The 27,853-nt window shown below is 47.4% G+C and overlaps 4 protein-coding genes and 1 pseudogene across 5 annotated transcripts; 2 read left to right on the forward strand and 3 right to left on the reverse strand.

The window, feature by feature from the left end:
• The first annotated feature begins 569 nt into the window (after positions 1-569).
• Positions 570-2,284, forward strand: LOC118515319 (actin-related protein 2/3 complex subunit 1A-B-like). The gene is made up of 2 exons (XM_036062009.1): positions 570-976; positions 1,073-2,284. The coding sequence occupies exons 1-2, from the start codon at positions 904-906 to the stop codon at positions 2,122-2,124; spliced, it is 1,125 nt and encodes a 374-aa protein (XP_035917902.1). The 5' UTR covers positions 570-903; the 3' UTR covers positions 2,125-2,284.
• A 54-nt stretch (positions 2,285-2,338) lies between these two features.
• On the reverse strand, positions 2,339-3,247 carry LOC118515320 (annotated as a pseudogene).
• Positions 3,248-3,515: 268 nt separating this feature from the next.
• On the forward strand, positions 3,516-5,646 carry LOC118515318 (DNA polymerase delta subunit 2-like). Of its 2 annotated transcripts, XM_036062005.1 has the most exons (5): positions 3,516-3,879; positions 3,946-4,129; positions 4,293-4,301; positions 4,608-4,732; positions 4,795-5,646. In XM_036062005.1, exons 1-5 carry the CDS (start codon positions 3,592-3,594, stop codon positions 5,563-5,565), a joined length of 1,377 nt encoding a protein of 458 aa, XP_035917898.1. In that variant the 5' UTR covers positions 3,516-3,591; the 3' UTR covers positions 5,566-5,646. The 2 variants fall into 2 exon arrangements, with proteins under 2 accessions (XP_035917898.1, XP_035917901.1); XM_036062008.1 differs by lacking the exon at positions 4,293-4,301 and having other exon boundaries at positions 3,518-3,879.
• A 9,805-nt stretch (positions 5,647-15,451) lies between these two features.
• LOC118515316 (class E basic helix-loop-helix protein 22-like) lies at positions 15,452-19,399 on the reverse strand. Its single transcript, XM_036062003.1, has 3 exons — positions 19,234-19,399; positions 16,492-16,746; positions 15,452-16,237 (listed from the first exon to the last, which is right to left on the reverse strand). Exons 1-3 carry the CDS (start codon positions 19,240-19,242, stop codon positions 15,503-15,505), a joined length of 999 nt encoding a protein of 332 aa, XP_035917896.1. The 5' UTR covers positions 19,243-19,399; the 3' UTR covers positions 15,452-15,502.
• Positions 19,400-24,958: 5,559 nt separating this feature from the next.
• LOC118515317 (rac GTPase-activating protein 1-like) lies at positions 24,959-27,249 on the reverse strand. The gene has a single exon (XM_036062004.1). It carries the CDS (start codon positions 27,146-27,148, stop codon positions 25,196-25,198), a length of 1,953 nt encoding a protein of 650 aa, XP_035917897.1. The 5' UTR covers positions 27,149-27,249; the 3' UTR covers positions 24,959-25,195.
• Between the last annotated feature and the right edge of the window lie 604 nt (positions 27,250-27,853).

A 27,853-nucleotide genomic window follows, 5' to 3' on the forward strand; every position in this document is an offset into this window, starting at 1 on the left:
TGTAGGTTCAAAGTTCACTCGCGTTATGATTTCACTCGCCCGACAGGGAACAGTGCATCAGGTAAAGGAAGGCACATACACCGGCACCCCACGGCTAATCTTATCAGTCGAAACAGGAGGAGCATTAACCAAAAACATAAGACCGTGAAAAGATTAACTAAAAACTAGACAATTGCATAAAAATTCCAACACAGCTGTGTATGTGTGTACGGTGGACGTAAACAGGGAAGATGATTCCGAACGGGTTTATGCTTTGTCAGCACAGTGCCAGTTAACAAAAGAATAACAATGTTGCTGGCAGCTGATTGCCAGTGAAAAAAGGGAAAAAACAACAAATAAACAAATGGAGAATTTGAATATTTCCTTTTCGCGAATGGAAAGGTTTTGTGTTCGGATTTAAAAGAAGGCTTAAAATAATCACAAATGCTAGTAGAAACCACAATCAATGATGGTATAATGCTAATAGTTCAAAAAGCGCTGCAAGAAATTTAATTGTTGTCTTTGGTCGGGCGTAGCTGGCAGCACTGCTAACTGACAGCATCTGAGACAGCACCCACAGCACGAGCTGTCAAAACATTCGTATACGCGTTTTTTGCCGTGAATCATTTGCTTGCTTGTGTAGCATTTGCAGCGATTGTCCCTTCGGATTCGTTCCTCCGGTCTTGGCGGATAAAATTCGTGTAGACGGACCAGAGTCCGCGAATTTTATCATCTTTTCCCTCCTCTGTGCAGATTCCTCCAATTCCGCCGTGCTCGTTGAAGTGCATTTTTTGCTGCGGCTCCACGAAAAGAACAAACAGATCCGTGTGGTACGCCAGTTTTGCGTTTGGGCGTTTCCTCGTTACCTTCCCTTGGAGGTGATTTAAAGTACGATCTCAACCGGAAAGTGAACATTTAACCAGCATGACTGAACGCCATACGTTTGGTGGTACGGTAAACCCCATTACTTGCCATGCATGGAACAAGGATCGTTCCCGTAAGTACGCTACTCCCCCTGGGGTTTCAGTCTGTCCGGGGGGCACTGGATTAGTCACGGTTCGTTCTGCTAACGCAATCTCCCTTCCCTTCACAGAAATTGCTATCTCGCCCAACAACAACGAGGTGCATATCTACAAGCGCGAAGGGTCCGAGTGGAAGTTGACCGATGTGCTGAATCAGCACGATCTGCGCGTGATGGGCATCGATTGGGCACCGAACACCAACCGCATCGTAACCTGTGCCGTCGATCGGAATGCTTACGTGTGGACGCAGGGTGACGATGGCAAGTGGAAACCTACCCTGGTACTGCTGCGCATCAACCGTGCCGCCACTTGCGTGCGTTGGTCACCGCTGGAGAACAAGTTCGCTGTCGGGTCGGGCGCCCGCCTGATCTCGGTGTGCTACTTCGAGTCCGAGAACGATTGGTGGGTGTCGAAGCACATCAAAAAGCCGATCCGTTCCACGGTAACGTCACTCGACTGGCACCCGAACAATATGTTGCTGGTGGCTGGTTCCACCGACTACAAGGTGCGCGTATTTTCGGCCTTCATCAAGGACATCGAGCAGCACCCGGAACCGACGGCCTGGGGACCGAAGAAACCGCTCGGGCAGATTCTGGCCGAGTTCAAAAACTCGAGCAGCGGTGGTGGCTGGGTGCACAGCGTAAGCTTCTCGGCCGATGGCAATCGGATCTGCTGGGTGGGTCACGATAGTGCGATCAACATCGGCATGGCGAATGGGGGGAACGTGGGCATTAAGCAGAAAACGGAGTACTTACCGTTCCTGTGCTGCGAGTGGATCTCGCCCCACTCGATCCTGGTGGCCGGGCATAGCTGTGTGCCGCTGATTTACACGGTTGCGGACAGTGGTAAGATTGTGCTGGCCGCCAAGCTGGATCAATCGACGAAGAAGAAACAGAGTGGCATTTCGGCAATGCGCATCTTCCAGTCGTTGGATCGCAATCTGCGCACGGAAAACTCCGACACGAACCTGGAATCGATTCACCAGAATGCGATCACTAGCGTTTGCGTGTACAGTGGGGAAAAGGGCAATGTGCAGCGTGTCAGCACGTCCGGACTAGATGGCCAGCTGGTCATTTGGGACATCGATACGCTGACACGGTCCATGCAGGGACTGAAGCTTTAAGAGCGATAGCGGCGCCTGGTAAAAGTATTTCCTTTTCCTCTCTCTCTCTCCTTAGAATTGTTTAATGCATTTTTAATGTGCATCTTTCTACAAGAGTTCTATTACCGAACGAAAATCGTTGCAAATAAATACTTCATTCCAGCTATTCACGCTATTCGAATAGGTGTGTATTTCTTTCCATGTTTAGCAGGTGAGCAGAAAACGTTTTGTCTGATTGAGCTCCCTATTATGACACAGGTTCGGGGCTTTGCACCGTGCATGGAAGGTTTATCAGTAGTGTTTATTTTTACTCTTTTTGTCTTTTTTCTTTTCCAACGACGTCGGTGCTTCTAGCAATTTCTACCGTTGAACGGGGCTGCTTTCCCGACACAGACGTTAAGTGCAATACGGTGCAGTACGACATTGGGTGATGCTATTGCCCTACCCTTCTCACCAATTAAGCCAATTTAGCCAGGCGGGAGTACCAACTTATGCTCCCAGCTGCTTGTACAGCAGCGGCACATAATCGTCCCATTCGGCCTGATACAGGTTCCCGGCAACGGGTTGCCCAGCTTATACTTCTCGGCAAACTTACGGATGGCGAATCCGCCACGGTTGTCTGCACTGGTATTCGTCAGCCGGGGCTCATCGAAGGTTTAGTTTGCCATCTTGTTTGTACACCAGAAACACGTAAACGATTGGAGACCGGTTCCCTGCGGCGGTCCCGAGCCAACGTTAACGCCGACAGCGTCTCACCCTTCGACACGTCGGTTCCGGGAATGTTTCCAACCAGCCAGTGATGCCATTCGCGGTACGTCGGTTCCTTGCGGCTCGGTGCATCCGGATCGGTCATGCAGAGCGTGTACATGGCGCCACTTTCTGCATTCCACTCCACCTTCGGTACGTCCTTTACCTGGGTCGGGGTGAGTACGTTTCCCTCGCTGACGACCGCGCCGCTCGGGTACGTTACCTTGGCCACCTCGGTCGGGGCAACCGGCACCACGTCGGGGACCACTTCGTGCTTTTCCATGCTTTTTGCAATAGCGGAACTAAACAAGCGGATCGAGGTGGTAAAAATGGACGATGCACGAGTTTGCAGCCGGCAGATTGACATTACTCCGTTGGATGCTGTCTTGATACTGCTGGGGGGAAAATGGGAACGCACCCGCATTCGCTTCCTCTGATGTCATCAATGGTAAAACAAAGGGACAACATATCTGTGTTATTGCATTATGAAGCATTTAATGACTAAAAAAGGGGCATAGGATTGAATTATTCACCGGAATTAATCCTCGAAAATCGTTAAAACGGCATTTTTATTGTATTTTTCAGTTTTTGCGCAATATAACCACCCTGTGCTGTCGTCTAGCTGTCAACGCTGCTGTCAACAAGTAGGCGGCAAAATTGTTTTGTTTTGGTATTTTCGCGTTGCATTCCTTTGTAGCGCATTTCCCCCCGTTGTTAGCGAAGTAACGCACGTCCCCAAAAATGTTGTTTCCCGAGGACACAAACTTTTCCAACCCTTCGGCCGACGGCGCACTTGAGCGACTAACAGTGCCGTACACCTACAAATCGGAATGTTTCCATTTCGTGAAGAAAGATTTCTCCAAACAGTTCGCTTTCATCTATGCGTCCCGGTTGGAGGAGATGCTGAAGCTGTTGGAAGCGAGCGTACAGCGCAAGTGGGGCAGCGAAATGCCGATCAAAAGGCTGGCCGATCTGCGTGAGGACTGTCCACAGAAGTGTGTTATTATTGGAACCCTGTTTAAGCACCAGGTAGGAATGTATGATAGGGCGAAGAAAATGGTATGAGTTAAGCGCTTTGCTTTCGTGTATCGGTAGGAACTGAAACCGAGCATCTTGCGGGAAATATCGGAGGAAAATCAGCTGGCTCCACAGCCACCCCGCTCGCACTACACGAACGATAATGATATTTTGATACTGGAAGATGCTCTGCAGCGTATCAAGCTGGTCGGGAAGATAGACGTACACTCGATAGTGACGGGAGTGGTGTGTGCCGTCATGGGTAAGTTATGCCGTAGTCCAATGAACCTCTGGAGAAAACAATAACGATCGAAGAGGAAAAAGGAAACCAAAGAATGGATCGAACTCTAATTTCATGTTCTATTTGTTATATGCAATCGAAATCGAAACAAATGCCCTCTCTGAATCTATCCGCCACCAATAAGGCCAAGACAGTAAGTGAAATGATGTCTAGCTTTACTGTTTTCCTCATGTTTTTTTGTGGCTATAAAACTAAAATACGCTGTCTATAATCACCCGCACAGCTTTATCCATTTACTTATGCATTATTCTCTTAACAGCACCCCATTTGTTTGTACATATTGCAATTACTTTAAGTGCACTTGTTTATAACTTTTATGGGTTAATTTTTTATTTCACCTTAACACACGCATAATGTTCGTGAAACAATCGGTTGTCATTTCTTTCACGCTTAAGTAGCTGTTATAGTATTCTAATATTTATTTTAAATTCACCCACAGGATATGAGGAAAGCGATGGACGGTTTTTCGTCGAGGATCATATTTTCTATGAGGGAGGTCCTCAAAAAGAGTTACAGCCTCTGGAAACCTCTCCGTTGCTCGTTTTGATGTCAGGATTAAATCAGGTAACTTACACCACTTTTTACTGTACATATATGTTTCATGCTTATATCAATTGCGATTCCAGACTGCTGCCAATGATTTTTCTCCCTCGCTGGAACTACTGCAACAGTGGGTTTTTGGCAATCTCGAAGGTCTCGTCGAGGGACACGATTGGGAAGCGGCCAGCATCGTACGCATCATCATCGCGGGCAATTCGGTGAAGGCAAGCTCGAAACCGAAAAATCATCTACAATCGAAGGTCACCACCGAAACGGACGCTCTCCTTGGTGCGGTAAAATCCGTCGACTCGTTGATACACAATCTCGCCCAATCGGTCCCGGTCGACCTGATGCCAGGTGAGTTCGATCCGGCCAATCACATGCTACCGCAGCAAGCGATGCACCACTGTCTGTTTCCGCGTTCGGTGCAGTTCAGTGCGTTCAAGGGTGTACCCAATCCGTACGCCTTTGAGCTAGCCGATCGGTACGTGGTCGGAACGTCCGGGCAGAATGTGCAGGATGTGATGCGTTACTCCAAGATACCGAACGCACTGGAAGCGTTGCGAGCAACGCTACGCTGGAGCCACATCGTACCGACCGCCCCGGATACGTTGCCGTGCTATCCGTACTACCAACAGGATCCATTCATTATCGGCGACTGTCCGCACGTATACTTTGCCGGGAATGTGGGCGAATTCAGTACGGAGCTGTGGACGGGTGCTAACGGGCAACAGACGCGACTGGTATGTGTGCCTTCGTTTTCGGAAAACCAAAGCATCGCTGTCGTTAATCTGCGAACGATGGAATGCCGCAAGATTAGCTTCAAAATGGATGGGTTGGAAGGAGGAGAGGAGTGAGGAGGAGGAAGAGGTAGATTTTAAGTTCTCTTTCCATCAGTGTGTTCAATACAAAGCTACGATAAGATCTGGTAAGAATAATTCTGTTCAAATGTTCGATCGAGTTTCACCTTAAACGCATTAAAAGTCATTAAAAAAATACTTTCTCTTCCTTTAAAATTTCTTTCATCTCACGCCCAAAACACAGCACAAAGCTTTAACATTGGAATGTGATTTTATTTTCACAGCGCACACTTGTACGGTGGCGAAATCTACGAATTTTGCTTACGTGGTTGTGGCCCATATTGATCAGTTTTCGTTCTACAAACATTCACAGATACACGACTAGGATTGGTAGATGTAAGAATGGAGATGTAACTAAACTTTTACAATGCATTTGGCACACATACACACATCGATGCAGGATACGAATGGAAAGGGAAAGCGTGAGTGTGGAAAACGATATTGCGACAGGGCGTCCACAGGTCCACATGTGCCGGGACGATGGATATACTGGAGATGAAAACGAGTTTATTCTGTTTGAAGAAGGAGCGAAAACATGATTCCCCATTCTAGTGTTACTTACGCTAGTTGTAATGCTTACGAGCTACGATGCAATGTGTTGTTGCAGATTTAAAAGCGAATCAAACTTGCTTATCAGATAGCTTAATGTACATGTAATGCTTTAACAAAGCTTACTACTACACACTGAGACCACTTCCCAGCACAGCTTTGGCTGACAATTTACACTTCCGTCCTTTTATGATGCCTCTTCACATTTGTTGGTCTGTTTCATGCAGTGAAACGACCAGTTTTCTACAACAAAACTATTGAAAAAAATAATATTTATGACCAGGCCATATTTCTTTTAAAATCTTCTGACCAAATTATGTTATTTTTGAAGTTGGAAAATTTGGAAAAATGAAATAATTCTAAACGTCTTATAAGATGTCCGTGAGATACTATATTGAGGCCCTTGCAATGGCGGATCAACCAAGGAACGGAAGGGCCGCTCGCGATCTCGTCAGTAAGGAGGGCCTCGCTCGCTAGGGAAATCATAATGATCTTACTCACAAACGAGTCACAATTGCAGGGGCCTCTGCTGCCATTCCTCTCGGGGCCTCCAAAGTCTTGATCCGCCACTGGGTCCTTAGCCACTAATTTCTTGCTGCTGTTTTGTTAAAGCAAGATTGTTCCAATGAGAACAAAATTGAGTTACTGAACTAGCCCGACCTTCATTTGGGTGTGAATCTAATGTACTTTCATTTAAATTAAATTAGGTGTAATATACAATAATATAATATTAACAGAACTGGGGCCAAATATGTACGGCAATAATTCTTATGGCTTATGGCTGACATTTCTTATCGCTGTTGAAAATGGTCTTAAATTTTTTACACTAGTACATTGGGTGCAGGAAGTGGTATCAGTGCACTCACACTCGTGTGTGACGAAACATTACGCTTCCACGCATGCTCCAATTTCCGGTGTCACTTTTAGTCCGTTCGATAAGTGCGTTTTTTAGCGCATAAAAGGTAGCTGCTCCTGGAAGGACGTGGATTTACAAACGAAAGATTTCCTCCTAGGTTTACTTCTCCCCAGTTTTGGTTGATGTTTCTTTTCCCTTAAATTCTAGTTCCTAAATGAATTACTTAATGTAGCTTTAGCGCCCACACATCATCAAGCACTGCTGCCACGCGCTGGTAACCTCTCGGATATTAACACGCTTTGTTCAAGCGTTGGCACAGAGCTGACGGCAGCAAGTTTCTAACGCAAGTAACGATCTTAAAATTAATCAACTCATTCAGTTACGAACTACAATTCCACTACCATTGCCCCGGGCCCGTGAGGGTCCCTTGTGGTTTTATTCCTACCGTTCCACATTTACTATTAACGCATCAACGCAGCTTAATTTGGCAATCGAAGTGTTTGTGTCCATTTGTACTTATTTTGTGTGTTTGGTACCATCTAGCATTGTTACTTTATTATTTACTTTAATTTTTCTCTCTCACCTCTCTATTTGCTTCCTTAACCGTTGTTTCACTATTTACATATTGTTTTGGACAGCTTGCGTTACCTTGGGGAATGTGGGGTATGTAAATGGGGTTACCGTTTTACTGAAATTTTACAAGCATGTTGTAACTATGCTTCATGCACATTGTTCTATGTGACTAGGTTAATTAAGTAGGGAAAACAAAAAAACCATATCACCTTTCAACAAACAACAGTAAGTGTTTAGCCCAGCGGGTTTGTTATGCCCGTACGCTGTATTTCACTAGTGGCTCTAGCTCTTAGTATTTAATTATTTACTCAGCACAGCATTTATGTTGGAATCATGTAACGAATTTGACTAAATGTAGAATGTACCGTAATTAACACCGCGTTCACCCCCTTCTGCCTTCACCTCCACGTTCGACTGCTTCCTCGGGCTCGGACGGTACCAAACCTGAGCTGCAATGAGCCGCCACGGCCGTATGATTTGAAATCGTTGTCGTTTTTTTGCGTTTTAAATTCTGTATTCTGTTAAGATTAGTATTAGTTGCCTACTGCTTTATTGACATTTCCTTCCTTGCTTTGTTCGATATAGCATAGAGGTGTAGAGCGTGGTTTACCAGTATTCTGAATGAACGTTTTACTTAACATTTAAAGCTTTTTAATTAATATTTTTACAATTCGTTATTTGTTTCACTTTGAAGCGATCGTGTTAACGTGTGGTAACTTCAATGCCAGACTAAACAACCACAAACCAAAAACAAGAACAAAAGAACAGGAAGAGAGAGAGAGAGGATAAGGTTGGGAAAATCCTTAACGGCTTTGTTTGTGACAGTTACTTTCTGTTTTTAACACGGTGTCGCTATGAGCAAACGGTTATGACACTATTCACTGGCAAATCGTCTCGTTAAGGATCGCCGATGTGTGCTGTAATGGGTGGTGCATGAAAATTTGAACCGGAAGGAATGTGTTGTAACCATAATCTTGGGGAAGAAGTGGGCAAGCAATCTCTGCAACCAGCTCAGCTCATGGTTAGAAATTGGTCATTGTATTGTAAGGTTAGTTCGGGGGGAACCTTCGGGAGCGGAGTGCATAATTGCATTATACAGCACCATTAAAGCCCGTAGGTGGCTGGCTTGTCCTTTCGTGTGTCTTTTTACTCTCGATGCACTTCTCAGCTATTATCGTTAGAAGAAGAAATATTATTGCATTTAAGGATACGGTGTAATGGTGCTCCACGCCGGTCACTGACCGTACTCTTAATCGTCTGGTGTGGTAATTGTGGCAAGCCTGCTTTAATAACAATGTTTGTCAATTGTTGCCCCTTTTTCTACCGTATGTATGCTGCTGTTTGCTTTCATACGCTGTACAAGGCGTATTCTGCTAGGAAAAAAGGTGTCAAACAGTGTCTACCGTCAGGAAAATATGTTGTTGTTTGGCTGTTAGATAGACACATAGCTGTAGAATAAGGTTCCTCGATAGAGGTTCGCCCAAAGCAATGTATTAGCCGTTGCTGAGGTCAGTTAAGAGTCTTCTCGACCGAAGACGCGCCCACTATCATAAAGATATTTTCCTAAAGATGACCTTTAAGCTGGGTGGTCCGGAGGCATTGACAGTAACGGCGGTGATCTTCACATGGCAGGTTCAAATCCCATAGAAACCGCCTCCCCGCGCGCAGGACTGTGACTACCTTGCTACGGATGAAATCAAGTTACAGAAAGCCAGAAATGGCAGGCCCAGACCTCTGGAGGTGTTTAGTGCCAAGGAAGAAGAAAGAAGAAAGTCCTTAAGCTGGTTTTTGCTTTAGACTAGGACAGCGAACTATATACAATTATGCTCTGCTATTGAGGATATTTAGGATATTTATCACGGATCGCTAAAGTTTCATTACGATAACGCCACAAGACAATAAAGCCACAATCTTCCTTATCAGTTTCTTTTGCAATTTAAGGATCGTTAAACTCTATTGAGTGGTCAAAATTTGTTTCGACAGACTTTCTCGTTTTCAGAATCGAATGAAGAGACTTAAAAAAGCTTCTCACAATTGTTTTTAACCAGTCTCCCATCTCTTCGCATCAGAATTCCTTCTAAGAGAACTTTTATTTAAAGCATAGTTGTTTACCTTCACCTCAAAGCCATTCAAATTTAGCTGGAGGTAAATCCTTTCCGGTGTCCGTTGACTGTTCCGTTGAAATGTTTTGATACCAGCAATAATTACCTCGACAGGAAAGCCACCCGGCCGGGGTTGTTACTATTTAAGGACCAGATAATCCGTCAAAGCTTAACAGTCCTCCAACCAGCACCAGGAAGCTCATCGGGGAAAAACAAGCCCTTTCCTTGCATAAACAAACCCTTCCCCATCGTTCCTGTTCGCGATATCTAAAGGATGGGGGGGTATATGTTGGGACAACTTGGGCAGACTAAAATCACCTCCCCTCCCCATTTAGTATTTTGGAAAGAACGTCAGTGCCCCCTCCCCTCTTTTGCCATGCGGGATTGCATGCGGGTGTTGGAAGTGCGTGGTGGTTACTTCCCGGAAATCGGTATGTCAAATTTGATTAACATAAATATCTTTCCGCTATTTCTTCCGCCGAGGCATCATCGGCGCAAGACACTCGTCGTCGTCGCGAAATGTCATCAAACGCAACAGAGTCAAACGCAAACATGCTTGCAAAAAGGCGAGACGGTTGGATGAAAAGGAGCTCACGCGAACGCGCGGTGTCCTTATGTCGTCCGCAGACCACCGGTCGGGTACACGAGAGGGTTTGAAACTGAAGCGTTCCAGCCGCTCCCGGTGGTGTGGAATGCTATGCCAAAACAGATAACAGATGATTTGCCGAGATGGAGTAGGACGAGCCTGTTCAAAAGTGCCACTCGAGTCCAATGCAAAAGAAACATGTTAGCGCAAAGTGCGGCCGCAAACATCCTTGCCTGAAGTTATTACTTTGGGAGGGCAAAAAAATGTAACGGGTTGGTGACATCGGAACACACACACACCATCATGGAAACGGTTTGAATGAGCGAACGAGACAAACAAACAAAAAAAAACAACGAATGGAATAACAAATTCGTTGACGCGTTGAACTGACGAAAATCCTGATAAATCGTCCCGCTGCCTCATGCTCCGTGCCTGTTGTGCGGTGCTCGGTGCAAACGGGGACCATATTTTGCTTTGCCTTCGTTATGGCACTTTGGTGATGAATGGTGCGAGCAACGTTTGGAGAAAAACGGGGTAAGAAAAACGATGTGCCGAGAAGCAGCTTTTGCTGTGCGCCTTGTTGTATCTTGGACCAGTGTCGTTTTCTAGCGAATTCTTCCCACGGAGAATAAGCTTATAGCGCCATCCCACACGAACAGGCAGTCCTCGGTCGCTCTTTGAATCCATCGCCTCTTCATGTTCGTATTTCGTCTATCCTCCCAAATGTGGAGTGTTTTAAGGTTCTTTTTTTTTCTTTTATTTGTTCCCCAGCATTATTCCCCATTGGCTGTATTAGGTTTATCGGATCCGAACAAATATCGAAGAAGGTGGAAAAACTGGCACCCACTCCCCAAAAAGTATTCTGGCACATTCACATTTTTTTACTGTGTGTGTGTGTGTGTTAATGGTGTTTCACACCTTCATGGGTCGTGTGTGTGGGCCACCCGGGAGATATTGGTTCTTCCTTTGTAGATGCGTAAATCTGCGTGTAATGTTATTATAAACGGTTCCTTAAAGGATTTCTCCCCCCCCCCTCCCCCGCCCTGCCACAATCTTCCCATCCTTGGTACCCAAGACTCAGCGATGCCTGCGAAACGTTGCCATCCGATACGCGGAGGGAATGGAAATTCTTGGAAGGATCTCCATCCACTCGCGTCGTCGACGACCGTACCGAACCCGAAGAGGTCGAAGAACATTTGCTTTTGTTTTTCCCAGTCGAGTTGTTGAGGGTGTTTGCGTGTGTCTTCTACACACTGTCGAGAAGCTACCGATGACGATAACACACCACCCAACCCAGGGTTCACGCAATCAAGGCAGGCGAGATGTGTGAAGCAGAGGAAGCGTTTGATAGAATTAGATGTACATAAATACGTATTTATCTTCTTTGTGCCTTTCGCGATCAACACAGTGTCGGCATGTTCTGTCGTTTTGGGAAGCAACATGTGGCACCTGAACGATGAGAGGATGGGAAGATGTGAAGGTGTGCTTAATGGCAATAATTGAGCTCAAGAATGATTGCCGCTCGATTTGCCGTTAAAAGGGGAAGATTGTTGGATAGACATTACGGCAAAGGTAATAAATAGCAATATAAGGAATTTCTTGAGACAGGAATTGACCGGATATTTGATGTATACGCATATAAATTAATATGCTAAATTATTTGTTCAAATCAAATTCCCATTGCCTCGATACGGAAACCTTGAGCATGAACATTTTCCTAACTTTGAGGACGATTTGATCAACCTAAGGGCTGGATAATCGCTAATGTAAAAACATACATCTTTTTCTTCTTTCTTGGCCTAATGGCCTCTTAGATCATGCCTGCCAGTTCTGGCTTACTGGATTTAATGATACCGCTTAGTTGGATAGTCAGTCCTCACTATGGGGGAATGGCCCAGATGAGACTTTGACCCCAGTCCTGCCGTGTGAAGACCGGCGCCCCTCTTTTTCATACCTTTTATTAAGAAATTTCTCAGGAAAATAGTACTGTATGTCTCGATTGAATGCTAGAAAAATTAAAATTCTAGCTGTAACAAACATTCCAACAACCTGGCACAGAAGTTTCATACGAAGTCTCAAATGGAGACGCCTGGTCCTTCATGCTCTAGCATCATCTTGAAGCTTCGACGAGGAGAAAACCCTCCAGAAAATTATGATTGATGTATTCAGATTCTTTCCTCAATCGTTTCGATAACCCCCACGGTCTCATGCCGCACGATTGTCAAATTATCCTATTCGATTGCGTGCTAGAATAAAATTATTGCGATCCGCACAGCGCTGTGTGAATGGGTCTGGGACGATAAGAAATGCACAAGACGTAACGGCAAACACACACACACACGCACGCTCCTAGGTCGTCATTGGAGATAACGATTTTGTAAACCTTTTCTCCCGCGTTGAATACGAAAACGGGTCGATTTTCCATGACACAGGACAGAGGACCGAACCATGACGAACTTTTACGCTAAATTCTAAATCGTTTTACTGCCTCGAATTCTTGTGAAGTAGAATCTGGAAAAAGGGTGCTTGTTTGTGAAAAATAGGGAGCTCTAAGGGCGGTGTGGGGAGTTTTTATAATACTTCACCTGGCACCGTTTATTGCCTGCGCTTTGCCCTCTTTTGCATTGCTACATCTGTGTACAAGGTCATCATAAAGTCCAAGGTGTGCGTAGCAAGTTCAACGGACAACCTACTGACGAGGGTAGCTGACGAGGAGTCCAAAGGGAAGGTGGAAAGCATATTTAAAAAATATATTTCCTTGCTTTGCGAGCACTTCATCGGCAACGGAAAGTGAGAATGAAGTGTTCCTATCGCATTCCCATCGGTAGGTAGACAAGAACGAAGCATGGATCATCCTAACCTATCCCGAAACGATACGGATGGTACAGGGGGCACAGCGAGTGGAGGGCAAAAAAAAAATTCGATAAATTTATTATCTGTCGCCTTTGACGAAGATACGTCCATCGGGAGGACGAGCGATAACGAGACACTCCCTACGCGAGCTTTAAGGAGTTGCTCTGTTTGAAGGTGACCGTATCGATGTGACACGTTTTTCCTTCACTTCATTTTTTTGTGTTCGCAAAGGACGAAAGGACATCTTGTGTGTGCCCGCTGCACGAAAAAGAACAACAGCGATTCGCGATTTCGGTTCTATCCTGCCGACGGTACAAAAAAACTCGTTGATTCGTTTAGCGACTTTGTTTTCGGGAGCTCTTTCGATAATGGTGCCACATGCAAAAAATGGTGCCCCTTGGAATGGTAATTGGATTGAGCAAGCTTGGAAAAAGTTGCCAATTTTGGGGCCAACAAGAGGCGTAATACATTTAGCCATAATGCATCTCACGCGAAGGCACGTGCAGATGCGTGAGGCGCTACCGGAAATATCTATTTTTATATTTTCTGATGCCGCTTCTAGACAAAGTTTTTGTTCGCTGGGTGGGTACTGTAAAATAATCGGAGTATAATATAATAAGCTCGAAATGGTTCCCCATTGCCATCGTGGCCGCATTCATATATGGCACAAAGAATTAGTGATCGATTGCTATTCCCCGCCATCGCGTTTTCTTAATCTGTTTGCCATCACGACTGTGAGGAATGTGATCCAATCTCAATAAGACCAGAATAGGACAGTCCTCAAGAATGTCCTTCCCCTGGTGCTTCCAAAAGGACAGATTACGGTCGCAGCTTTCCCGGAAAGGACTATCACAATTCGCCTCACCATTCATGGGATGTTTGTTTGTGGCCTTTAAGTACGGTTGAATGAGCCTCTCTCGTTCGTCCATGGGTGGTTTCGATAAGTGCTACAGGACAGAGGATTATGGCCATTCGCTGAGGAAGAAGAATAATGAACGAACAAATGTTAGCACCACATAAGTCCCCAAAATCCCAGCCCATTAGTATGCAGACCGATCCAACATCCAACAATGGGGCTGTACTTAAAATTCATTCTCCCGAAAGCACACGTCACGATGGCTGCAATTTTCTTATTGTACTTCAACCACATGATACCGATGAGACAATGAGTCCAACTTCTCGGTCCACCATTCTTACGCCTAATCATAACCTAAAAACTGGAATCGGGCCCACCAAGATGATCCCGGCCCAGCCGCCCATGGGGAGCCATTATAATGTCGTCCTGCACATGGGCCGCTCGGTGGCGCCCCCTTATCATGTGGTCATTCTTATTACGGGGAAATGAAAACGGAACTTCAAGGACGGTAGCCACCGGTAGCGCTTTGGGTTGGGGCTACCGAGAGTAGAATTTCAGCGCCCGCACGTGGAATAATAATAAATCACCTGGAACCTCCCGGACAAAACGGGGAGGCGAATAAATAAAGCAACAATCTGTCCGTAAGCTTGCGGTTGTGCGATTGTTGTGCTGTGGCTGTCCACGTTCCCCAAGGCCTCGGATGGCCAACCGTGCCAACCTTCAAGCAGTAAAAATTACCTTAACCGGGTGGCCTACATAGAAGCGGGATGGTCTAAAGTCGTAGCGGAAGAAAAAAAAAGGGTGTTTGTTGTCACCTGATGAAGGTCGAGACGAGAGAGAGAGAGAGACAGAGAGCTGAAGCCAGGATCCCCAGGAAAGTGGATACGTGCAACAGGGAAAAGTCAGGAGATTTTAGAAGCAAGCACCGTTCTCGGTTGTCTCTTTAGGTTTGTTTGTCGGTGGAAGTCACCGGCATCGGTGTTGGGCTACAAATTGAAATCCTGGTAAAACAAACCAACTGTGGAGAGTTTGTTCTAGTGTGTCCGGAACTCCGGAGGTTCTAAATGGGAAGGTAAAGTTAAAAATGGTAACATATTAAAAGAAAGGAAACGGACCACTGGCCAAAATTAAAAATAGAACGTCCCTGTTTATGTTCCAGTTTACAGTTAAAGAAATAGGACCTGACCATCCTGGCGGGACTTATAAGAGCAAATCTTTGTCAAGAAGTTTTTTTCCCCGTTTCCCACCTTTCCACTACTACTATTTCCGCTTTCTCCACCCGGAAAAGCCGGCCGTTTATTCTTTAGGTCCCTGTGCTGGAATTCTGAAAGAGATTACGCAAAACAATAGACCGACTAGCAGCGCACGGGGCAGCGTTATCGGACGTGTTGCCTGCCCCCTGGAAGATGAGTGGGAAGATTCATTCTTTTGCTTTCAGCAGAATGTCTGAAAACATTTCCGGAGCATTCGAGGACCCCTAGCATGGAATGTGTTCGTGGGGGGGGGGATCCGATTTTTGTTTTTCGCTTCTGTTTCGTCCGACGGTCGAGAACTGGGGATTACATCATTTGAAATGGATCCTCGTAGAAGCTGTTTTCGATATCTATACTGCTAGCGCTATTGTTATTGAAATGGTGGGTATTAAGGTGATTGTTGTTTATGCTACCGTGGTGTTGTGGATGGTGGCCGTTCGCCGCCGCCACGCCGGACACGTCAATGATGCTGCCGGTGGTGTTGTTGCTGATGCTCGCGTTGCCACCATTACTGCTGGCGTTGCTGGCGTTGCTGCCATTGCTGCTGTTGCTGCTGGTGGTGCTGGTGGTGGAGCCGTGGCCATTGCTGCTGGTGCTACTGCTGCTACCATCCTGCACCTGTTGCTGCTGATGGTGGTGCTGCGGCGGAAGCGTGAGATGATGCTGCAGGACACGCTCGTGGCAGTCGAGCGCTGTACCGACGACGGACGCGGATATAAGATCGAGCGAGGTGGAAATCGGATCCACGTCGGTTGCGTGACACGGACCCACGACTTCCGGCTGCGCTTTGCTCTGGATCGCCGTGAGACAGTTGCCCTGCATCGCTAGCGTGGCCACCGTGCCGACGTCGGTAATGGTGGGCAGCGTGGCGCTGGCGTGAAGCGGGAGGCCAGCATTGGCGGCTGCCGCCGCTTCTCCTTCACCGCGCATCACTATTATAACGTCGGTCAGCGCGGTGATGTAGTTCTTCGCCAAGGTAAGCGTCTCGATCTTCGAAAGCCGCCGCTCCTTTTTGACGTGCGGAATGACTTCTCGCAGTGACTGGACAAACAAAGACATTACCGTCGTTTGTTCCAGCCAGCACAGGACAGGACCATGTTTGCCGGTTCCGCACCATATCGTATAACAATCGATGTTTTACCATCAAGTCCGTGCAGCATGAAGCAACAAAAAAGGGGAAGAAATTGCGAAAGAGACAAGGTAAAGTAAGGGCTGGCGTACATTTGTTCAACGAGATGATATTTGAGTCGGATGGGATACAGGGAGATCACAGGAACACAGGTGGGAAGTCTCACCTGAAACGCATCGTTTAAGCTGTGCATTCGCATTCGTTCGCGTTCATTCGACTCCAGCCGCCGTAAGTTCCGTTCCTTCGCGTTCATGGCACCTTTGCGGCGTCGGGCGGCACTGCTGCTGCTGCTCCCATTGCCGGCCGCTCCCTGACCCGAGCGGCCACCGTTACTGCCCCGGCTGCCCGTACGGCTGCTACCGCAGCTCGTATCGTCACTCTGCGAGCTTGAGTCCGTCATGTCCGGGTCGATGGTGGCTTCCTGCAATGGTGAGGTAAGACACAACGTAAGAAAACTGGCTGCATATTGGGGATGATGCAGTTTGTGCTAGCGAATGACGTTGGTGAGCTAGCAGTGGTCTATACTGGGTTCGTTACAGTTATTGCTTTGTTTTCCTCAATCTTAGCAAGGAAGACAGAAAATATATAACTCCAACCAAGTAAAGGGTTTCACAAATGCATCGGTTATGACCACTTTGAATTTTACACCAAATTTGTCTAATAAGGGACAAATGCTGAACAGCCAAAATATGGTGGAATCGTAAAACGCAGCAGATTCTCATGGAGAAAGGCTTTTCTGTATCACGAGATATCTCTCTCGCTGTGAATCTTTGATACATTGGCTAGAGTTTGCGGCTAAACGATTTCAGCATATTCTCGTATTATTTTACGGAACTCGCCGTTCATGCCTGAGACGTAGCCCTCGGTGTGACAATAATTTAGAATGAGCAGTTCGTCAAGCATATTCGTCAATTGAAGGGCAAGTGAGCCCTCTCGATACCTTCTTACAGATGTAACTCTGAATCGAAGTGACTCTCAAATTAATGTAGAGCTACGTTGAAGAAACACTTAATGGATAGAGCTTTATCCTTACCATGAAGTCCTCACTTTATAGCTATTTTTGCACATTAAAAAACTGTCCTCAAGTAGTAGCTCTACCCTCACAAAGTAGGTAAGTCCTTAACATGAAGCGCTGTCTGCGCTATGAAGCTGCTCCGTCACTATGTAGCTAGGCTCTCACTAGATACCCGTGCTCGCACAAAGTAGCTATGTCCTCATTATGAAGTGTCTTCTTCTTCTTCTTCATTGGAACTACAACCCCAACAGGGTCTCGGCCTGCCATTTCTGGCTTTTTATGACTTGATTCTACCCATAATTGGATAGTCAGACCTGTGCGCTGGGATCTTGCAGTTTGTCATTGTAAAAGAAGCTCTGTCCTCAGAAAATAGCTCTGCCATCATTCGGAAGCGCTGAGAGCTCTTCTTACCAGGAGGCCCTAATGCTCAAAAGCTAGCAGGCACTTAACAGCGACCAATAGATTTTGTTAGGTTGACTTGAATCTCAGGTCATTATCCGATCATTCGGAAGCCAAGAGCGAGGATCGACTGATCGACGACGGTCATGGCTATGGTTTTGAGCTACCTAATCCATTGTGACTTGGTGGCCTTACTATACTAACAATCTTGAATCTACTAAGTCACCTGTACTAGTTGTATTGCCATTGCCATCCAGCGTGTTTCCAACATCGTTTAAGGTGTACGAAGTTTATTGCACCAATTAATACAATAGCTTGTTTGGGTCATATTTAATTTTCGATTCGTTCTCTGCGTCAGGAACACACAAAATACCCACTTCTATTAGCCTTTACCCATCCCCATCCCATGCATGATCGATTGCAAATCGTTCTTGCGCCGGTAATAGCCGGTCATAAACCGGTACCCCTGATTACTATCCCACGCTTTTTTTCGATACCAAAAATTCATTTGCTTTTCAACCTTTCATTTACGACTTTCGCTTTCCAACCGGTCTATGGAAGCAGTTTCTTGCGCTGTATCAAAAAGAAACCACCGACCAAACACCCTCTTCTCACACGGAGGCGTAAATAACGCTAGCCCTGGCAGCCAGCGCCGGCAGTCAGTACCAGCAAGAACCAGCGGATGCAGGTGAGTGCCGTGTGCGTACTGAAACTGCTGTTTTGTCGTGTCCGAAACCGCCTGCCCGCTGTACGATACTGCCAATATTCGTGAACCGGATTCAAGGCACGATTATCATTATGACAGAGTAAACAAACCGTTTAATATCCGCACCGGAACACGATACCGGTCACACCACACCACTCGGGTCGGGCTGGTGTGAAGGTGAAGAAGCGCACGCATTTGTCGCCCTTTCGGCAGCAGTCAGTACGAGCCTGCAGTACCGCGCCAGCCACACAGCTGTATCAACCCTGTGGCCCTTTCCATAGGTTCTCGGGTTGGGTTGATTGAATTTTCGCATTCGCGAATGCGCTCAGGTTTCGCCCACCTGGTGGAAACGGAGGTTCTCCCGTTTTTTCCCAACACACGTCAGAAGGAGGTGTACGCAGGTCGATATCGATTTCAGTAATTAGAGTCGTAAAAAGTGTGGACTATCAGCTTATTTTATCGCAAAATAAAAACCCCATCATTGGGTTGGGGGGAGGGTTACTTTTCGGCAAAAACTCTCCTCGAACGGTGGGCGAATGCTGATAGTCTTGGGGGTACTCTAAGAACGAGCGGAGTGAGAAAGTAGATTAAACCAAGTGCAAACTTGGCTGGGGGTAAAAGAAAGAAATATCTACCGCCGAAGAGGACAGACATGACAGAAAGGTGAAACAAAGCCATGAGGAGGACGTTCCTCACATAATTTCCAATATTCCCACAAAAAAATCCCCCTTGAATTTTCCTATCTGCACTAGGTCAGCGTGGAATCGATAAACCCGCTACACACTCACCATTTGCATGCGTCGGGTGGCCCTTTTCGGTCGTGCGGTCGCCCTCAGCGTAACGCCACCGGTCGAATGGGTCGTGAGGGATTCACTTTGCAGCAGGTTTGCGTTCTTGTCCTGCTGCAGCTCATGCTGATGCTGGGCATGGGCAGTATGATGACTGGTGTGGTGTTGGTGGTGATGTTGCTGGTGCTGCTGCTGCTGATGGTGATGATGATGCTGATGCGGATGATGGGGCTGCGAATGGTGCTGCTGCTGCTGCTGCTGCTGATGGTGATGGTGCGAATGGTGTCCGCTTCCATTGATGATCCCGTTCGTAGAACCGTTCGAGGCTAGCTCGTAGAAGCCGCTGGTGTCGGATGATTCCGCGATTTCGGCCGCGGCCAGCTGCACACTGTGCTTGTCGTCGGACAGATCGGAGCGCATCGCGATCGGGTTAGGGTGTGTGTGTGTGTGCGTGTGATTTACTGAGAGTGTTTTTCGTTCTACTAAATTGTTGGAAATGGGTTGGAAGTTCGATTCTTTGCACAGAAAGTTGCAGGCGTTACTGTGAAGCTTTACTGCTCTGGGTGAAAACGGATTACCATTTTTTCTGTGCAGTTTTCAGTTGCAAAAGCTGTTTCGCGTCTCAATCAACTAATGCGACCGGGTCTACCTGGAAAGAAAATGTCCCACCGCGCGAGACGCGAAGGAGCAAAAGCAAAAAGAATTATAAATGAAAGAATATTAGATCCCTGCTTGAGAAGAAATGGAGCAACAAAAAAGGGACGGAAAATGTGCAAAAGAACCTAGAAAAGAACACGGCACCGTGATAAAGCGTTACCGATCCTTCTTTCTACCGAAGGAATTCCGACGCAATAATGGGTTCCGGTGTAACGACCCAACCGAACCACGCGGACGCGCGGACGGGGAAAAGGTACCGGGCCACAGATTATAAAACACTTCCGGACCAATTTAGTCCGCAATCTATTTTTATTTCAAGATTAATTTGAAGACATGCCGCGTCGCATGCCACCGAGAACGCGTTGTCCGAGCCGGCGGGCGCATAGAACACGGCGGGCTGTGCATTCATGGCGACGTGCGGAAGGCCCTCGGAAGCAACGGAATGCTCGGCTTGAATAACAAGCCCAACATTCTTCAGCATCCGTTCGGTTTGGTTGCGCGAAGGACTCGAGGTACCTTTTTTGTTTCCTCCACCGACAAGAACGGTTCCTCGGTCTCGACCCCGATCCGACCGGCGATTCTGTCATGGCGATATTGTTCTACGACCGCACAGTTTGCAATAACCGTGCGCTGGTGCTGGTAGTGTGCAGATGGAGCCGCACAGATTATCACCAGGGGTGAAACGTTCCCGCCGCTAGATGACGGGCTGGATTAGCAAGTCTCGCTGCCGGCGTTAGCCGTGGAAAGAACACATGGGCATACAAAAGCAAAACGAAAGGTTCATCCTTCTAGTAGCGCCGGACAGAGGAAATCAAATCTGCTCCGTCGTGCTCCTCATCGTCATCGTCGCCAGGCCAAGATTAAGGTTGAAAGTTTGCTCTGAAATCTGAGTGGCGGTTTGGGCGGGGGTTTGGTTGTTGGGGTGGCAAACGAGAACGCAAATTGTTTATGGTCGGCAAATGGATGGATCACAGATTTTGATTAGCGCCTACTCAAGTCGTCCAATGAGGCAGGTTGTTAGAACAAATCTTACCCCTTTTTTTTGTGTCCTTCGAAGAAGGTAAAGAGGGCGTTTGTTTTGCTGCGGTCAGTGAATAGCATTTGGTATTTGAGGTTTGTCCTTTAACTAACGAATGATTTTGGACAACGGGGATTGACCATTTCTTAAGTACAGCGAAGATTGTCTTTTTTTAACTTGATAAGGCCTACCAATGCAATTAACCAATGTTTTACTCCTTGGATCTATTCATACTCTTGGTAGGATTATTGATTAAACTATACAACTCCTTATTGTGATTTGAGTTATGTTTTACTTAAAAGTGATAGGAATTTTTCATTTAGTTTACTAAGGCTGCTAATTGGTTTATGAGCTCCTTTAACTAGAATATAATGTCTTAAGATGTTATCTATCCCCCTCAACAAAAGTTGTCATCTCTGGGTGGTTGCCACGTCGAAGAGCCCTCATTCAAGGCACCAAGAGGTTACGCCCAAGTGGCATTACCTGCTAGGAAGCCTCGCCACTGTACCAAGATCCACGTGGGGTAAAATAAAAGGGACTTGAAAGAACTCATCACCATCATCATGTTGGCCTACTCTTTTAAAGAGCACGTCGTCGGGACATGGCCCGGTCATCGCTTCTCGGCCTAAGAGACGAATGAAGCCAACTGGCTCAAAGTCTCTAATAAACTAATCAACAATCAACATGGTCCGGTCAACAATAGATTTCCAGGAAACTCGATCCCTGGCTTTAGCTTCCCATCCGTATAGGCACCCGATCTCCGACAGGTCTCCCTTCACCTGATCCAGCCAACGAGCTCGCTGTGTTCCCCGACGCCTCGTACCCAACTGACGAATACCTTCTTGGCGGGGCATGAGTCCGGCATCCTCTTGACATGCCCCAGCCATCGTACCCTGCCGGTCTTCGCCACCGTCAGGATGTCCGGTTCGCCGTATAGCTCTGCTAGCTCATGGTTCATCCTTCTCCTCCACACTCCATATTCGAACACACCGCCAAAGATGGTCCGGAGGATGCGACGTTCGAACACGCCCAGAGCGTTTGCATCCTGCGGCTCGGATGGTCCAAGACTCGTGGCCATATAGGAACCACCGGGCGAATCAGTGTGCGATAGATCTCACATTTCGTGCGGTCTCGAAGTCTTCTGGATCTCAGCAGACGGTGAAGGCCATGGTAGGCACGATTCCTCAGCTGCTGACATCGTTATCCGAAGTAACGACAGTCCCAAGATAGCAGAACTCCTCTACCGCCTCGAGGTTGTCGCCGACGACTAACAGGCTGCTTCCCACTCGGGCTCTATAACGATCAGAGCCTCCGGCAAGCAGTCCAAATCTTGCTGCTTCACGTTTCAGTCGGGTGTACGCCTCACACACCTTCGCTGTCGTCTTGCCAACGATATCTATGTCGTCCGCGAAGCAAAGCTTAGCCCCGCGCCTCGTATGACACCTTCCCAGGCTTTATTGAAAAGTAGACAGGAGAGACCGACCCCTTGCCTCAGACCCCTGTGAGTTTCGAACGACTCCGACAGCATGTTCGACTTTAGTGAACTATTGATTACATTTTCACAAGGCCACGCGTCTCTCCAGGTCCTGATAAACCATTGGTGACGAGCACGTGCTCAACTCGCGAGCAGTGGCGGATCAACCTAAGGGGGGAAGGAGCGGCCGCTCGGGGCCTCATCGGTTAGGGGTGTCTCTTCGGCGATGGAACTTCCCGTTGTTTCCCTCTAATATCATAATTAGAGGGGCATCAACTGCCATTCCGCTCGAGGCCTCCAATTATCTTGACCTTGGCTTGTCTTTTTAACTTTTTATTCACATTCTTGCTGTACCATGCCAACACTTCCCGATTGTAGTGACAGTAGACAGGACCTCTGTCTAGCCAGACAAGTATGAAAGGCAACACGCAAATCTAAAGCCACGGTTCTTTATACGATTTCGATCTTTAGATCTGGTTTTTAAGGGACGTCCAGCGTCAGTCTCATCACGAGCACGGTATAGTTTTTACTCCTTTTAATGAGAAGAATACACATCAATATCGTGGGATGCATCGGTTGTCCTTTCACACCAACGGAAGCAACTCCAAACACTCCCAACCTAATAGGAAACTAATTCCACAAACCGGTGTGGTGCCCGTGCCCTAACACGAACTCGCATAAGAAACGATCTCATTCACCTAAAGACTAGCAATCTTGCCAAGCTGATGAGAGGGCCGGCCAGCCCACCTTCCCAGAATATCCTATTTCGTACAGTTCGGTCCGTTTTCGCCGGTGCCCTGGATGGGATAATTAATTTATCAAACGTGTCGATTGCTACCAAAATCGGACTGGGAATAGTAATAATGCACACGCCGCGCACCATGGTCGGTGCTGGACGGACGGCCTCCCACATCTAATGTCACCACCATTGACGAATCGTTAAATACGGCTTCGTTCGGTGAACAAAAGTTGGGCGTTTGTGTCCTTTCCGGGCGTGAAGGGGATAACACATCCAGAAAAAATAGACACTTTCGCCGGGCGGTCATTTAACTGGCCACTGTGTGAGACCAGGAGCGGACGGGTTTTGGATAGGCCGAACCAACAGACGCGCGGTGACGGGTTCGGACCCAAAAAGTCAACGGCAAACGGTGACGAATTCCTCCGGTTGCTGCTAATTAAGGACATACGTAATTAAATTAGACCAAGCATCCTTTCCTATCCTTGCCCACGGGTGTCTGTCGTGTGTGCCCGCAGTAAGCCTTCTCTCTTAGCGAGTGCTTTCGGACGACAATCGCGCGCGTGAAGGAGAAGTTCGAGCAGCAAACCGTTCTATTTCCAATTTCATCAAAAATTTATCACTTGCGGGACTGGAAGCTGGACTGTTGCATGCTTCTGCCCACCACACCCATATCGACTCCGTATCGACAACTTGCTGGCTGGTCCAGGGGAGTTTTTCCCTAGTCACATCCCGGTAACGATCCTGTCACGACCTCGTGTGTGTGTGCGCACAGTAGGAAAATTGAACCCGGGGCTGGTATGTGGAAAGACAAACAAACACACCGGACGCGCGCGCGGTATCGAACCGTGGAAGTTGTTGATGAAAACAAATTGAATCATATCCCGCTGAGATTATATTCTTCTAATTTAGCCAATCTGCTTCCCTTACTCGGGGGAGAACAGGTGGGGTGGCGCGTTCGGTTGGGTTTTTGATACGTTTCCAAGCCGTTTTTCTTTCCTCAATTCTTCTTGCCCAATGGTTCTCGCGATAGGATGTCCTTTCAGGGTTAATTCCACCCGGGGAATGGCTGGCACAGTGCGTCGGCTGGACATCAAATTGGATCGTGCCGAGGATCAAATGCCATACAGCGGTAGAAAAAAAAGCAAGCACCGTACCATCTTGACCGTTAAAAATGGTCTTCCTTGGATGGATGGTGGAAGTGTTATAACAATGTAGTATATACACTGAAAGCATTTCACAAATAGCCTATATAATTTAAGAAAACTCGTCGAAACAAGTGGATTTTTTCAATGGAACATATGTGTGAGAACCATTTGCTATTTGGTGCAAACTATTGTTGCAGTTCATGTTTGGGCTCAGTTCTGATTGTTTTTAAATTGATTGCGTTACCAGCTTCATTGTGGGATCGAAAATTTGAACGAGCTTTATTAACATCCAACGTTTTAATTGGCAAAGCATTTTTATTAGCTTTTATATATCGAGCTTATTTATATAGTCGCTTAGTATCATTCATTAAGTTCATATTCAGGTTATTTATTTATTTATTAAAGGCTGCTCGAAACTTTTTTTATATCGTAACAGTTGAAAATATAACTTAGATTTGCTAGAAAGTTAGGTTACAACTAAGGTAATTCCTGGGATATAGGAAGGAAGGTTATGTGTGTGTAAAAACTTACAAAAAAGTTAAAAAAGTACACCAAATTCAAACAAATTACTATCACTTAATCTTTTACAATCAAAACCAGTTGTTCGCATAATTGTGTTAGGCATTCTATTGTGATATCTAACAATAGATGCTTTGCTAGATTTGTAATACTCAACTCAAGTTTGTGGTTAGTGAAATTGCGTTTTTTTTTTGTTTGTTTTATTTATTTATGTATCAAATGTGTGGATGAAACAACAAGTTTATACACCTTCAAATAGGATATGTAAGAGAACAGTATAAGAAAATGTTACATTAACAGTATGCATGGTTAATTTAAGTAACTACATATCTAAGCGCGCTTTCCTCCTTCTTCTTCTTCTTCCTCTTCCCTTTCCAGCGCCATTCCGGCCCCCGGGCCCCCTTGGCATTTTAATCCTTCGACGTCTTATACGGTGGTGTCGCATAATACTTCCTGTCTTTGCGAGGCCGGCGCAATATCGGCGTTTCCATGCGCCGTTCCTTCTCGAGTGCCTGCGTCATGAGGTCGCCCACACCACCGCGCCGGCCTGGCGTGGGGGCTCCCTTTCTGTTGCTCTCCTCGCCGTAGCAACCGCTCGCCGGCTGCAGCAGGATGAACTGGCTCCAGTAGTCGGTGTGGATTTGCAGCATGGCCTGCACGATGCTAAACTGCACGTACGTTTCGGCACACATCGCGTTCATGTCCAGATCCATGCGCGAGTACCCGACGATGGTCGGTGCGAACACGCGGGCCAGATTGTCGATCGGCATCTTGGCCTGCTCCGAGAGGGCTACGCGCTGGAAGTGCAGCATAAGGAACGCGAGTGTGTCGCGGTTCGGTGCCGGTAGCCGTTCGATCAGCTGGCACAGCTGTTCCCGGGTACGCTGGTCACTGTTCGGGCTCGAACTGCCCGTCACGGCGTTGGAGAACTCGGCGAGCAGAGCGCACGGGATGAGCGGTTCGCGCAGGGTGCGCAGGAAATCCTTTATGCAGCTGCAGAGCACGTGCACATCGACCTGCCCAAGCGTGGGAATGGTTTTGCCACGCAAAAATTTCTCCTTCAGTGCGCGTACTTCGCGCTCCGAGCCGGACATGCGGTACAAACCGACCTCGGTGAGGCCGCGGTTTTCGATTTCGCTCACGCAATGCACGATCAGCGCGGGGATGCGCGGGCTGGACGAGGGACAGTAGTCTTCCAGGCAGTTGATGGCACCGGGTGCCTGTGGCGTTTGCGGGCCACCGTTGTTGGTGGCGGTCGCCGTGCTGGCCGTACCGCGGCGAACGTTCTTTGTTTGTGATTGCGGTACGCACGGGAAGGATATCTTTTCGCGACAGTACCCGTGGAACAGGGCCTTACATTCGCGACACCGAAGGCCGCTGCTGCCGAAGCGGATCCGTTCCTGGCACTGGTTGCATGTGTCCGAGCTGATGAACGTGCGGCCGACCAGATCGTGCTGCCGCTGGATGACCGTTTTCTTGGGTTCCTGTTTTTCCGGCACCGGTGTGGTTGGTGCCACGTTCACGATGGTTGCGGCAGTAGAGTTGGACGAGGCGCAACTCGAAACGACCGCCGGGGGCAGTCGATTCTGTGGAGCCATCGTGCGGAAGGTTGACTCGGCCTGTATCGGCCCACCGTCGGGCCCGGTAGGGACCGTTATCTTGGCGTGTGCAATGATTTCACCCTCCGTGCGCGGTTCCATGACGTGCGAGGTCGAGTTAATTTCCATCACGCGCTTCGCTGGCTCCTGGGGCACCTTAAAGCTAGTGTTGTTGTTGTACGATGGGCGATGCTTCTTCCACGACTTTCGCTTAGCTTGCATTTTCAGCGGTTCCAGGAAATCGTCTTCCGATTGCGTCAGGGAAAGATCTACCAGGAACGACCCAGTGGAATTGATGTCATTGTCCATCCCGCCGCCCATTTCGCGGTCTGCTCCTCCGTCGACCGTGTGCCCGTGGCGCGATCTGCGTCGTGTCGGTTCCGTCGCAAACACTGCCAACTGTTCACGCGTTTCGTCTCGGATCGTTTGCTCGTTGCGCACTATATCGAACACGGCCATCATCTTGCGTTCCATCGAATCCCGCTCGTGCTCCGCATGCCGGCGGGCCTTCGTTTCCGTCTCGAGCAGTTTGCGGGCGTGGAACAGCTTCGATTCGAGATTCGTAATGATGCGCAGTGCATTGTCTAGCTCGTGCTGCAGGCGTTTCGCTTCCTCGATCGACTTGAGCCACTGCATCCGGCACTCGTCCTGCAGCTGCACGAAGCGCAAAAACTCGACCTCGGCCGCACCATCGCGAAACACTTCAAACGAACGCCGCAGCTCATCGTATTGAGCCACCAGGGACAACTCCATCACTTTTGCCATTCAAGCACACACAAAACCATTCGGTGATTGATTTTCCGTTACGAATACAAAACGCGCGTCCTTCCGATGGGACGGGAGGGCACACACAATCAGCGCGTAGACAGCCGCCGATTTCGAAACTAAATGGCCGCCGACCGTTACAAGGGGTCGCGTTGACAGCGCCGCCAGCTGTCAAACGGCACGATCAGCTGTCATTTGGTGGCGGCGGCTGTTTCGATCGACATTCGTACCCCTCGCGTGAAATAGTTTTTTATTCCGTTATTATAAATATAGGTAAAAGACTCGAGAAGGCCCCCCGTAGAATCTTTTGTGTGCAGCACTGTGGCCTGTCATTTTTGATGTACAGTGGAATTTCTGTATGGTCAAAACACATTTGATATAAACATTGTGCATTGTTCCTTAATACTGTTAATAGACAGCAAGTAGAAGTTGATAAAATACATTGTAACAAGTGGTTTGAGATTTTGATATTCTTATGTTTCCTCCTTTGCTGAATATCAATCCAAGGCAACAAGTATTCATCGAATTACTGTTCCGTTACCGTCCGAGAACGCCGTGCATGTTTTAGGCATGATTATTCACCCCAAGTGCGACCGAAAATTAGTACGAGGCCTTTGTTAGCCAAAATGAATGGTAGGGTTAGCGGAGAGGGGGTTTTAATCAAATAATATCAATATTTTATTCGACTTTCTTCAACCAATTTTG

Source organism: Anopheles stephensi, unplaced genomic scaffold (assembly GCF_013141755.1).
Source record: "Anopheles stephensi strain Indian unplaced genomic scaffold, UCI_ANSTEP_V1.0 ucontig14, whole genome shotgun sequence".
NCBI classification, from domain to species: domain Eukaryota; kingdom Metazoa; phylum Arthropoda; class Insecta; order Diptera; family Culicidae; genus Anopheles; species Anopheles stephensi.